The sequence below is a fragment of the Microtus oregoni genome, unplaced genomic scaffold (assembly GCF_018167655.1).
Source record: "Microtus oregoni isolate MIOR12 unplaced genomic scaffold, Mior012 000028F_ref0000031, whole genome shotgun sequence".
NCBI classification, from domain to species: Eukaryota; Metazoa; Chordata; class Mammalia; order Rodentia; family Cricetidae; genus Microtus; species Microtus oregoni.
This window is the reverse complement of record NW_024543087.1, coordinates 20,669,537-20,682,015: the sequence shown is the minus strand read 5'-3', so window position 1 is coordinate 20,682,015 and position 12,479 is coordinate 20,669,537. Positions and strand designations below refer to the sequence as shown.

Here is a 12,479-nt window from a genome sequence, read left to right as displayed (position 1 = left end):
GTCTTCCCTGCAAAAAAAAATTATGGAAAAATTATGGCGCAAACTTTCTTCTGCTGACAGCAGTGACTTACCGAGATGTCCTTGATGCACTCGGGGTACGAGGTTTTCATCACACAGCTAACAGATGGGCCATCTGCAGGAAGGACTTTCTTCATATTGTCACTGAAACTGGAGCACTTGGTGGCCTCACGATCTGACGCAACACACCATCTTACAGTCCTCTCTGGAACAGCCAGACACAGCCCTAGGGGAGAGATAGTAGAGATGTCAGGGACCCATGGCTCTCACCTTCTTCTGCTGGCAGAAGGGATCGAACACAAGATGAGGGGCTGACTGGCTAAGGGGGCTGGATCCACAGCTCAGAGAGATGGTGCAGTACTTTAGTCCTTCCAGAGAGCTTGAGTTCAGTTCCCAGACCTGAGTCAGACAGCTTATAACCTCCTGTAGCTCCAACACTAGGGGATCTGGCACCCTCTTCTGGCCTCTGTTGTGGGCACTGCACTCACATGTACAACTCACATAATGTGTGTGAGTGTGTATGTGTCTCTGTGTGTGTGCAATCAAAAATAAATACTTTAATGCTTAAAAAAATAGAACCGATTGAATGCCATCTACAAACTAAATTGGCTATTTTCCTCATGGGAATTCTCAGGACCCATTTTTTTTTTTGCTCTCTCCTTTCCTTTATATTTAAAAAGAAAAAAAAAGTTCAAATCTCCAAAAAATATAACCACAGGATTAGCAATATGACACAGAAAGTCCACACCTAAACAGATATTCAAAATTTGACAATGGGGACTAAAAAAAATAAGCACACAAATACCCACGGCAACACTATTATTTTCAATAACTAAACAGAAAGACCTTTAAGTGTGCATCAGAGGAAGAGTGGATGGGTGCTGTCATGTTCTAAAGCCTGAATGAGTCTCAAAAACAGCAAGTAAAAAAAAAAAAAAAAAAAAAAAAAAAAACAGCAAGTAAAAGAACCGAGCAAAAGGGCTCCTGGCAATGCGATTACATCTGCGCAGAATATCTAAACAAAACATGCCTGTAATTCCAGTTCCCTAGAGGCTGAAGCACTCTATCTCAAAATAATCAAACAAACAAAAAACTAAGGGACTGGAGAGAGGGCTCAGAGGTTAGAGCACTGGCTGCTCTTGCAGAGGACCCAGGTTTGGTTTCCAGCACCCACATGGTGGCTCACAACTGTTTGTAACTGCTTGTGGTATTTTGAATGTAATTGGCCCCCATAAGCTCATGGGGAGTGCTGCTATTAAAAGATGTGTCTTCACTGGAGTAGGTGTGGCCTTGATGGAGGAAGCATGTCGCTGTGGAGGTGGATTTTAAGGTCCCATATATGTTTAAGCCACATCCAGTGTCTCAGACCAATTCCTGTTGCCTGCTGGTCAAGATGCAAGAACTCTCAGTTCCTTCTCTAGTACCATGTCTGCCTGCACGCTGCCTTGCTTTCTGCCATGATGATAATGGACTGACCTCTGAACTGCAAGTGAGACTTCACAATTAAATATTTTCCTTTATAAGAGTTGCTATGGTCATGGTGTCACTTCACAGCAATAGAAGCCCTAAGACACTCTAGCTCCAAGTGATCTGATACCTTCTTCTGACCTCCCTAAGGCTCCAGGTACACACATGGTCCACAGCTGTACATGAAAAACACACAGAGAGAGACACAGAGACACAGACACACATATAAAGTAAATATATCTTTAAAAAAACTAAACTAAAAACAAAGCCAGGGTGTAGCTAAGTTGGTAGAATGCTTGCACAGCATGCAAGAAACCTTGGGTTTGATCTCCAACACCACATGAACTAGACATGGTGGTGCATGTGCATAATACAAGCTCTTCAGGTGGAGGCAGATAGCTCAGCTACATATTGAGGTCAGCCTGTGATGGAGGAAGGTCATTGGCTAATAAAGGAACTGCCTTGGCCCATTTTATTGGTTAGAGGATAGGTGGGAGGAGTAAACAGAACAGAACGCTGGGAGGAAGAGGAAGTGAGCTCAGTCTCGACCGCTCTGCTCTCGGGAGCAGACGCCTCAGCAGAGACGCCAAGCCCTGCTCCCTGGCAGACACACGCGATGAAGGTCTGACCCAGGATGGACATAGGCTAGAATCTTCCCGGTAAGACCGGTTCTCACAGATTATTAGAGATGGGTTGATCGGGATGTGAGAATTAGCCTGTAAGTGCTAGAGCTAAAGGGCCAAGCAGTGCTTCAAAGAATACAGCGTTTGTGTAATTATTTTGGGGCATAAGCTAGCCGAGCAGGCAGCTGGGGTGTTGGGGACGCAGCCCCGTCGCCCTTATTACTACAAATGACACCCAGACGTGTGGCTAACTGAATCCACAGAAAGCCTGAAAAAGCTTGGGAAAGAGTAAAGCATGTTTTCTTGATAGTGACAATTTCTCGGATCTACTCTGCTTGCTAGAGGCAAGCAAGCATTTCATCTGAGAGAGGCTTCCTGACTCAGCTTTAGCTGCAAAACCCTGCAGCTCATTAAGAGTTCCTGCCACGAAACACTTAAACGGTGTTGACGAAAAGCTGAACACATGCTTTTCGGTTTTCAGCCATAGCAGGAAAAAAGCTGCGCCGTTTAAAAATGCCGGCTTTCTGGGCCATCCTGCCAGGGCAAACTCTGACTGTTTGAGGCAGGAGGGCCGGCTACCTAGAGAGGACTTGAGTGTTGTCTGTTGTAGCTCACTTGCTGGCAGGGACCTTGAAATGCCATACAGTTGTTGCAGTAAACATGGCTACAGCCTGTATATCCGTCATGAGGCTGGAAAGCTAAGGAATGGACTGGATCTAGCTGGCAAAGCCACGCCTTTAATCCTACTGATATTGCTTGGTAAATTAAAGATTCATGTGGTCAGAAAAAGAGAGATATACAGTAAAGAGAGATTCATAGACAGAGAAAATTTCTGAATGGTTTAAAGTGTGTTAAAAATATATGCAGACTAAAAGTTGAAGTTCTTAAAGTAAAAAACAAAAAAAAGGAAGAGAGTTGTTGTGTGTGGTAACACACGCCTTTAATCCCAGTGCCTAGAAGGCAGAGACAAACAGATCTCTGTGAGTTCAAGGTGTAGTAGTGTACACCTTTAATCCCGAATGCCTGGGAGGCAGAGACAGGCGGATCTCTGAGAGTTCAAAGACAGCCTGGTCTACAGAGTTACTTCAGGTCAAAGATACAGAGAACCTGTCTCAAAAAGCAAAGAGTTAAAAGTAAAAATAAATGAAATAGAGGTTAAAACAAAGCTGTACAAAGATGGAAAATAGACAGAGAATTTTGACACTGTATGCTATTATGCTCTCTTTGAATTATTTGAATGCTGAGGAAGGAGCAACAGCTGCTAAAAGATATTTGTTTATAAACGCTGCTGAACTAATCCAACATAGATATTTTGAATTTGTATCTAAGGATATGATACTTTGGAAAAGAGATTCTTATTTTGTTTTCACAGAGGATGAGACGCTGTTCATTTCTTCTATTCTGATTTGGTATGATGGACCACGTCCTCCTGAATGGTTCCTGTGCACGCCTTCAAAAAATTGCTTTGCTCAACTGCTAACTGAGATGAAACTAGCACACAGGTTATGCCATGAAAGACCTAATTAACGACGCCCCCATTCAGCAGGAAGCAGTTTGGAGAGAAAAAACTGCGTCCATGTTCCCAAATATAGTTTATAAACGTCCTTTTACATTGAAAGGGGGATATGATATAGATATGAATAATTTACATTAGTATAGATTTTGCTTTATTGATAGAGATTTAAGGTCAATTTTGTTATATGTATAAGTGTTTCTGATTTTGATTAAGGTATTGTGATAGTGTAGTTCATTTAAATATGTACTGTATAATTAAGAAGTATAGGTTGTTGATGGATAATCATCGATAATAGTAAAGTTTGTAGTCATGTTAGTTAGATTTTCTAGATATATAAAGATATATTTTAGATAGACATTCTTCATGTCTTTCAAAGATTACAGAATAGGACATTTAATGTTTTAATAACTGAGGACTTTTTATGACAATGAGACACTCTGCTCCTGGCAGCACCAATGTACTTCAAGAGGAAGATGGGCATCGAAGAGGCACCTTATGGAGTTTGATAGTCATTTGGGCAAGAAACTGCTCTTGCCTGGACTATTGCATAAACTGGACACAGAGAACCTGCAGAGAGAGGACTACTGAACTTGCCTAAGGTGAGATGATCTTTCGGTGTTCCTGATTCATGAAAGAGTCTGCGAGACATTCTGCAGGACACAACAGATAGTGACTGAACTGACTTTGAATTTTCCTGCTTTATGGAAATGTCTGCTGGATACCATGGGCCTGAAGGCTGAAGATGGATGCCCCAACGGTACAGAGGAACTTTGGGTGACTGTCCAGGCAGCGAGATGTCTCTGTCATTTCTAGAATTTTAAAAGTTGCTTTTTTTCTTGTTTGCTTAGGTAGTATTGTATCTTTCTGGAGTCTTTGATGGAGTTAAGAATAGTTAGTTATAGTTTTCCTTAGTTATGATAAAGATTATTGTAACTTTTACTTGATAACTGTTTTGTTATATATAATTTTGCTATGTTAAAGTTAAAGCCTTTTTTTTTTTTTGTTTAAACCGAAAAAGGGGAAATGATGGAGGAAGGTCATTGGCTAATAAAGGAACTGCCTTGGCCCATTTTATTGGTTAGAGGATAGGTGGGAGGAGTAAACAGAACAGAACGCTGGGAGGAAGAGGAAGTGAGCTCAGTCTCGGGAGCAGACGCCTCAGCAGAGACGCCAAGCCCTGCTCCCTGACAGACACACGCGATGAAGGTCCGACCCAGGATGGACATAGGCTAGAATCTTCCCGGTAAGACCGGTTCTCACAGATTATTAGAGATGGGTTGATCGGGATGTGAGAATTAGCCTGTAAGTGCTAGAGCTAAAGGGCCAAGCAGTGCTTAAAAGAGTACAGTGTTTGTGTAATTATTTTGGGGCATAAGCTAGCCAAGCAGGCAGCTGGGGTGTTGGGGACGCAGCCCCGCCGCCCTTATTACTACAAGCCTGGACTGCATGAGATCCTTTCTCAAAAAGATAATTCTTTTCTAAAGAAAGCAAATTGCTCATTCCCATGTGCTAAGGGGAGAAAGAAACCATTGCTGTTCACTCGATAGGGGCCAAGTTCTCTTCTGAAGTGATGAAAATGGTGCTGGCTAGTTTTTCATTGCCAACTTGATAAAACTTGGGAAGAGAGATCCCAAGTTGAAGAATTGCCGAGATCAGATTGGGGCAAGTCTGATTGTCTTGATTCATGACATACATGGGAGGGTTCAGTCCACAGTGGGCAGCACCATCCCTAGGCAGATGGACATGGGTTGTATTAGAGAGCTAGCTGATAGAACTGGAAAGATGGCTCAGTAGTTAGAGGAACTTGCTCCTCTTTCAGAGCTAGTGTTGGGTTCCCAGCATCCATACCAGGCATCTGACTGTGTCTCCAGTTCTAAAGGATCGGATGCTCTCTTCTGGCCCCAAGGGGCACTGCACACAACTGGTGCACATAATGACAAACACACTCACACACATAACACACATGGCACACATAAATCACACACACACACACGATGTGGGATTTCTCTCTGTATGCTTGAACACCATTAATGAATAAAGAAACTGCAGTGACCTGCTGATAGGGCAGAACTTAGGTACGTGGGGAAGACAGAACTGAATTCTGGGAACAAAGCTGCTTTGGTCTCAAAGCAGGGTAGGCTCAGAGCAAGGCCACTATTGCCTTTGAACAGGACTATTGTCATGTGACGAAGACTTCATCATGCACCTGGCCTAAGCACTGCCATATTGACATCAGACTCCATTTTACCTTCAGGGTGAAATAGAGTTCAGGTTCCCAAGCCCTGGGGGAGCTGGAAACCTTCCAATAGCTGGCCACCCTCCTCCCTAAGCCATAGAAGCAGCCGTTATGCATCTTTAGCTCTCTAGAAACAATATGGTTGCTCCTGATCCCAGAAGGAACAAACGAATCTGATTGGTTGGACTGAAAGACTTGCATTGGATGTCAGGTGACAGTGATGGAGCTCTCAAGGAAGCTTCTAATCTCTAAATCCTGATTGGTGAAAATTGTAACCTGTAACTTGGCAGCGAATGTGTTGTGGGTTTTGTGCTTATAACCCCTGCTTCTGCCCCTGCTCGGGGCTGCCAGGAGAAACCAGGCTCCCGAGTCCTCGTCCTGCAGCCCTGATCGTCAGTGACCGCTTATGTGGTGAGTTAGTAAAGTCTTTGGCACCCATAAGTGCTGTCCCTCTCCTTCTTCGTGGGGCACAACGAGCTAGGTGGACAGTCACTTTAGGACTAAATCACACGTCTAAATCACAGCAAGATCATCATAACCTCAAGGTCAAGCTGTTTCTTGATAATCCTCAACTGCCACTATTCCAGGACACTGTAGCATTGAAATGCTGCCTGACTGCCTACATAGAAGCGCGTGCGTGCACACACACACACAGCTTCTTAGACTACCTCTGTGCAGACAGTTTCTATCGTCTTGCCCACGCTGGCCTTACCGCAGTATAGCTAATAAACTCTACTTCTCCTTTCTTCTGTTTTTGGTAAACTCATTCGAAGCCTGTGCATCACTGGCTTGACAAATAGAAATGTGTTTAAGAGACTGGATACAAACAAGCTAAGGGTGGGTGGAGTCTGCTGACACAGACAGGTGTGTTGTAAACGGCGTCCCACCACTGGCCACCTGACAAAAGCAAAAAGAGGCAGGTCTGAGCACTCTGTGACTCTTTCAGACTGAAGGGAAGGGCTGTGGGTGGCCTTCCGCTCACTCACTGAATGGAGAAAGTTCTTGGGCAAGGCTTAGGATATGTGTCTTTTCTGTCATCTGTCCCCTGGGTAAGCTGTTTTGGTTGCTTTTTGTCACTTGTTGGACTGGAACACTGCGTTTTGAGGAACACAGACTCCAGCCCCTGATCTGGTGGCCTGGAGACAGGTCATGAGGGAATGGGATCTAGAGGGACATCTCTAGTCTCTCATGTGTAAACACAAAGCCTTCTGGGAAAATGAGCGCTTTTGGTCAGTGCCAACATTGCCAGGAGATGAGGCAGGAAGAACAATGAACACAACTCCTGTTTAGGAGAATTCGGAAAGAGACCGCACAGCTGCATTCCGGGAGAGACTGACTCCCTTGGTGCTGCAGGTAGGCACACAGTCCCTACCATTGCTGCTGCCTCTTCTCCATGCTTGGCTCTGTTTACCCTCCACCTCAAGTAAGATGTCTACCCTAGATATCATTTACCACAGCCTCGGACCAGGCAGAGCTAAGGGGAGGAAGATCCAATCACGGTTGAGCCAGGGAGGGCTCTTCTCTGCACATGAGTCCTTCCCTGGAGGAAGGAGCTCACTCTCCCGGCCCAAGAAAGGGCCTCCGGCATTTATGTGTTTAGAATTCTTTTTTTTTTCTTTTTTTTTTTTAATTTATTTATTTATTAAGGATTTCTGCCTCGTCCCCACAACCGCTTCCCATTTCCCTCCCCCTCCCCCGATCAAGTCCCCCCCCCCCTCATCTGCTCGAAGAGCAATCAGGGTTCCCTGACCTGTGGGAAGCCCAAGGACTGCCCACCTCTATCCAGGTCTCGTAAGGTGAGCATTCAAACTGCCTAGGCTCCCACAAAGCCAGTACGTGCAGTAGGATCAAAAACCCACTGCAATTGTTCTTGAATTCTCAGTATTCCTCATTGTCCGCTATGTTCAGCTAGTCCGGATTTATCCCATGCTTTTTCAGACCTAGGCCAGCTGGCCTTGGTGAGATCCCAATAGAACATCCCCATTGTCTTAGTGTGTGTTTAGAATTCTGCCTGCCTCTAGCCACATTACCTCATTCTTCCAGCAACTATTTTTCGGGGGGGGGGGGGGGGAGGGAGCGGTAAACACAACATTTAAAAAATACCTGTATCATGTGGATGCCATGTGTGGAGGTCAGAGGACAGTTTTCAGGAGTTGGTTCCCTCCAACCATATGGGTTCTGGGGATCTTATGTGATCAGTCATGGTATTGGTGCCTTTTGCCGCTGAAGCAGCAAACCGGAGTTTTACACAACGAAATCAGCTTAGAGAGGGCAAAGGGCAGCCCCGGGGGTTACACAGCAGTACGTGGCAGGTGCATTCCAATCCCGAGTGATTGCTCTTCCCTGGGATCATAGTCTGTCCGGACACAGTACAGGGTCCCCGAGGTGGCTGGCCAGTTAGCGACACCTGGTCCCCTCCCTCATAGAACCCGGGAGAGAGCCGGCACCCCGCCTGGCTCTCAGCACACTCACCTAGGGTCCCCGCGCATAGGAGGGCACAGACAACCAACCTCATTCTCAGCTGTGTCTTGGTTGCGCTTTCCCCAGCCTAGGTGCGCTTTCCCCAGAAGGCAGAAGGCTGACTGACGAATCTGCCTACTGGGAAAGGTTCTTCAGTCCCAGTCCGGGCTGATAGCCACCGCCACACCCTCCATCCCTTCCTTATCTGGCCAAGCAGAAACCCAGGCTGCTGGAGACCGCTAGCCTGGGTCCCTGGGTGAAAACAGTGGTTCTCAGGGAAAGTTGGTGTGCCCATGTATGCGACCTTAACACAATTTTCTTTCGGGAATTCTCACTTCTCCCTAAGGACTCTGGGTTGATCAAGCAGTGGTCCTCCTGCTGTTTTGCCACCAAGCGCCAGTGGCACTTCCCACTGTCCCAGCACACGCCGGTAGTGTTGTCTCGGTTGGTTGAGGCCTGGGTCAGGCACAACTCCGACCCTTGCAGTGTTTCTTGCCTTCACAGAAGCATCCCTGTCTGCAAGGTATGATCTCTGCCTAGGAAAAAATCTGATAATTTTAAGTAAAACTTTTAAGAACTTCGAATTAGCTGGGCAGTGGTGGCATATGCCTTTAATCCCAGCACTCTGGAGGCAGAAGCTGGCGTATCTCTGTGAGTTCGAGGCTAGCCTGGAATACAGAACGCGTTCCAGGACAGCCAGAGTTGTTTCTCAGAAAAACCCTGTCTCAAAACACCAGAAAACAAACAAACAATCTTCTAATTAAAATATAGTAGGTCTACAAGGAATCCTGCAAGCACAGCAGAATTAGTTATTACTGAGCAGCCTCCCGCAGAACCAGCCCCACGTTAGGAGTTCGACTCCCTGCGGAGCATCTCCTACCTGGACTTGTAACAGAAACTAAAGTCTGCCCATTTCTGAACTCTGTAGAAATGAAATCACACAATGCAAAAAGTCTGGCTTCTTTCACTCCAGGTTAAACTGGTGCGATTCACCTACGCAGAGGTGTGTAGCTAGCTGTCGGCCAGTTCTCTGAGTGGCATATTGTTCCATACTGTGTGATTGGAGAATACTCCATCTCTCACCCTGATAGTTGTGGCACCGGGTTTCAATTCTTACAGATAGTGCCGCCAGAAACAAAATTTTAATTCCATTTTATATGTGCTGCTAGGATCTGAAAACAAAACAAAACAAAACAAAACCAGAGCCTGGTGTGAAAGCGCCTGCCTGAAATCCCAGCGTTTGTAAGGTGGAGGCAGTGGGATTAGGGGACCAAGGTTTCAGCTACAAATCGTATTGGAGGCCAGACTAGGCTAGAGACCTTGTCTCAAAAAAACAAGCAAATAGGGCTGGAGAGATGACAAAGTGGTTAAGAACTCTGCTTTTCCAGAAGATCAGAGTTTTCAGTTCCAGCATCCATGTCAGAGAGCCCAACCACCTGCAGCTCCAGCAACAGGCAGAATCCGACACCTCTGGCCTCCGTGGGTGCTCACACTCGCGTGCATATGCAGATAATTAAAAGTAAAAGAAATCTTAAAAAAATAAATAAAAGACTCATTAGAAAAACCTCACAGTCTTTGCGCATTGAGTTTGAACCTGGTGATTTTGCTAAATTATTTTGTTAAATCTAAGTTTCTTCTCGGTGCTTTTAAGATATACATTCTTATATCTTTTATTGAACACAACCAAAAACGAAAACACCTCTTTTAGAGAGAGAGAGAGAGAGAGAGAGAGAGAGAGAGAGAATCTTGCAGTTCCTCTTCATTCTCATATCTGTGTGTCTTGTGCTTTAACACTGCAAGGACTTCTGAACTGAAAAATGTTACCTCTGCTTCTCTGGAAAAGGTTACATAAAAATAGCAATTCCCTTTTCCTTATATGTGCATAAGGCATCAGCGATGACTTCCCCTGAGTTTAGAGCTCTGTTTGTTTTCAATGACACACTAAGCTCTGTCCCCTCCCCTCTTCTCTCTGGGGTACCCTGGATTAAACCCAGGGCTTTAGACGTGCTAGGCAAGAGCTGCACCAAAGAATAATTGGTCAGTCCTTCACTTCTGCTCGGAGACATGATCGCACTACGAAACCCAAACTAGCCTCACATTCATAATCCTCCTGCCTCAAGATCCCCAGCAGCTAAGATTAGAGATGTTCATCGCCACACCCAGATTGATTTTTATAGCTATAGAAATAGTCATACTTTTCTAATATTTTAAATATGAGTATAGGGAAGTATTGTCTTTTATTTATTGTGTTTGAGCGTTTTGGCTGTCTGAATGTCTATGCACCACATGCGTACCTGTGGAGGCCACGGGATGCTGGAGTTACCAATGGATATGAGCGCTAGGAATCAAGCCTGAGTCCTCGGGAAGAACGACCAGTGTCCTTACTGCTAAGCCATCACTTCAGCCAAATATCATCTTTTAAGAAATTCCTGTAGAGGCTGAAAGATGGTTCAGTCAGCTGAGCGCTTACTGTGCATGTATGAGGACTTGAGTTCAGATTCTGGCATCCGATTTCAAAACCCAAGCAGAGGGGCTGGAGAGGTGGATCAGAGGTTACAAACACTGGCTGTTCTTCCAGAGGACTCAAGTTTGATTCCCAGCACCCCCATGGAAAGTTAGAAATGGAGATTTAAAAACACAAAATTCTCTTTAGCTGGGCGTGGTGTGATGCACACCTTTAATCCCAGCACGGGGAGGCACGTTTCTGAGTTCAAGGTCAGCCTGGTCTACAGAGTTCCAAGACCGACAAAGCTCCTACACTCACATAGTGTACGACTCAAACAGGCACACACATACATGTAAATAACAGCTCCTACATACAAACTTCTGGCTTTGTTGATTTTTCTGTATTGTACACTCATGTTATTTCATTGATTTTTGCTCTATTGACTATCTTTGGATTTTATCCTTTCTCTAGTTTTTTTTTTCTTTTTTTGGTCAGGTAACAGGGTCTTGCTATGCACTCAGTCTAGCTTGGAACTTTCTGTTCTCCCAATTTAACCATGAACATTTGAAGAAGAAACCTTCACCATTCTAATCCTGGGTTAGGCTATGGTGCCTGGTAATGATATCTGATATAGGACTCAAGCATTTATCAAATAGGTGAATAGATGCACAGAAATGTCCAGAAAGTAGATTGAGCAATCTCTTCTGCGGGCCTGTAAGCAAAAAACATTTGGGTCCAGGGGTGACCATTCTTCTTGGAGTTAATGATCCACCTAAAGCTAATACACCCCAAATCCATAAGGGTCAAAGTACCTACTGGCCTGAGTGGAACGTGCTCTGAAAATGTCTCGTGTCCAGGGACAAGCTCATGTAGTAAAGAAAGGACATCCAAAGGGCTAAAGTCATGGGCACAGGCTGTCAGTCACCAGATGGAAGGTTAGGAAAACTGGACAGCATGGCTCGAGTCTGTAATTGCAGTGCTTGTGAGGCAAGAGAATCAGGAGGTTTATTTTTTATTTTATTTTTTTGAGACAGGGTTTCTCTGTAGCTTTGGAGCCTGTCCTGGAACTAGCTCTTGTAGCCCAGGCTGGCCTATGAACTCACAGAGACCTGCCTGCCTCTGCCTCCTGAGCGCTGGCATTAAAGGCGTGTGCCACCACCGCCCGGGTGAGAATCAGGAGTCCAAAGACAGCCTTAGCTACACAGTAAGTTTGAGGCCAACCTTGGCTACACGAGACTCTCTAAAAAACACCAAACCAAACCAAACCAAAATCTGAAAGGTTAAAAGAAGAAACAGTTTTGAAAATTTTTGATCTTCGGGCATGTGTTGTTTCTGTGTACCAGACACTATGCTATGTGTTTCCTTAATGCTAATTTGTGATAAGTTCCTAAGAAGTATTTGACATTTCTTTTTTGCATCCAGGAGGAAAGGGAAGCAGAGCGGTTAAGTGATTTGTCCAAGGTTCAACGAGTAGTATGTCAAAGGAAACTGCTTCCACAGTTCATGTATTTGCACCTGGGCTTGGGTATTTGTCGCAGGGATAGTTTTACACCCTAACCCTAACTCTAAGCCTAAAGGAAACTTGTTTCTCAAATTCCTGAGGAATACTGGCTTTTATCCAATCTCCACAAATCTAGCGTTCAGTTTGATTTAAACCAAGATTGTCATTTTTGAACACATGCACTCCCTGAGAGCTAACAGTAACTAATTCAG

At 44.9% G+C, this 12,479-nt stretch overlaps 1 protein-coding gene across 1 annotated transcript in view; it reads right to left on the bottom strand.

The window, feature by feature from the left end:
- The window catches only part of LOC121464314 (inhibitor of carbonic anhydrase), a 41,834-nt gene extending 33,395 nt beyond the window's left edge, over window positions 1-8,439 (bottom strand). Inside the window, exons 1-2 of the mRNA XM_041677197.1 lie at window positions 8,333-8,439; window positions 72-244 (exon numbers count right to left, since the gene is read on the bottom strand). Of these exons, the coding sequence (XP_041533131.1) occupies window positions 72-244; window positions 8,333-8,375 (216 nt within the window). The 5' untranslated portion in view covers window positions 8,376-8,439. The remainder of the gene's footprint in view (window positions 1-71; window positions 245-8,332) is intronic.
- Between the last annotated feature and the right edge of the window lie 4,040 nt (window positions 8,440-12,479).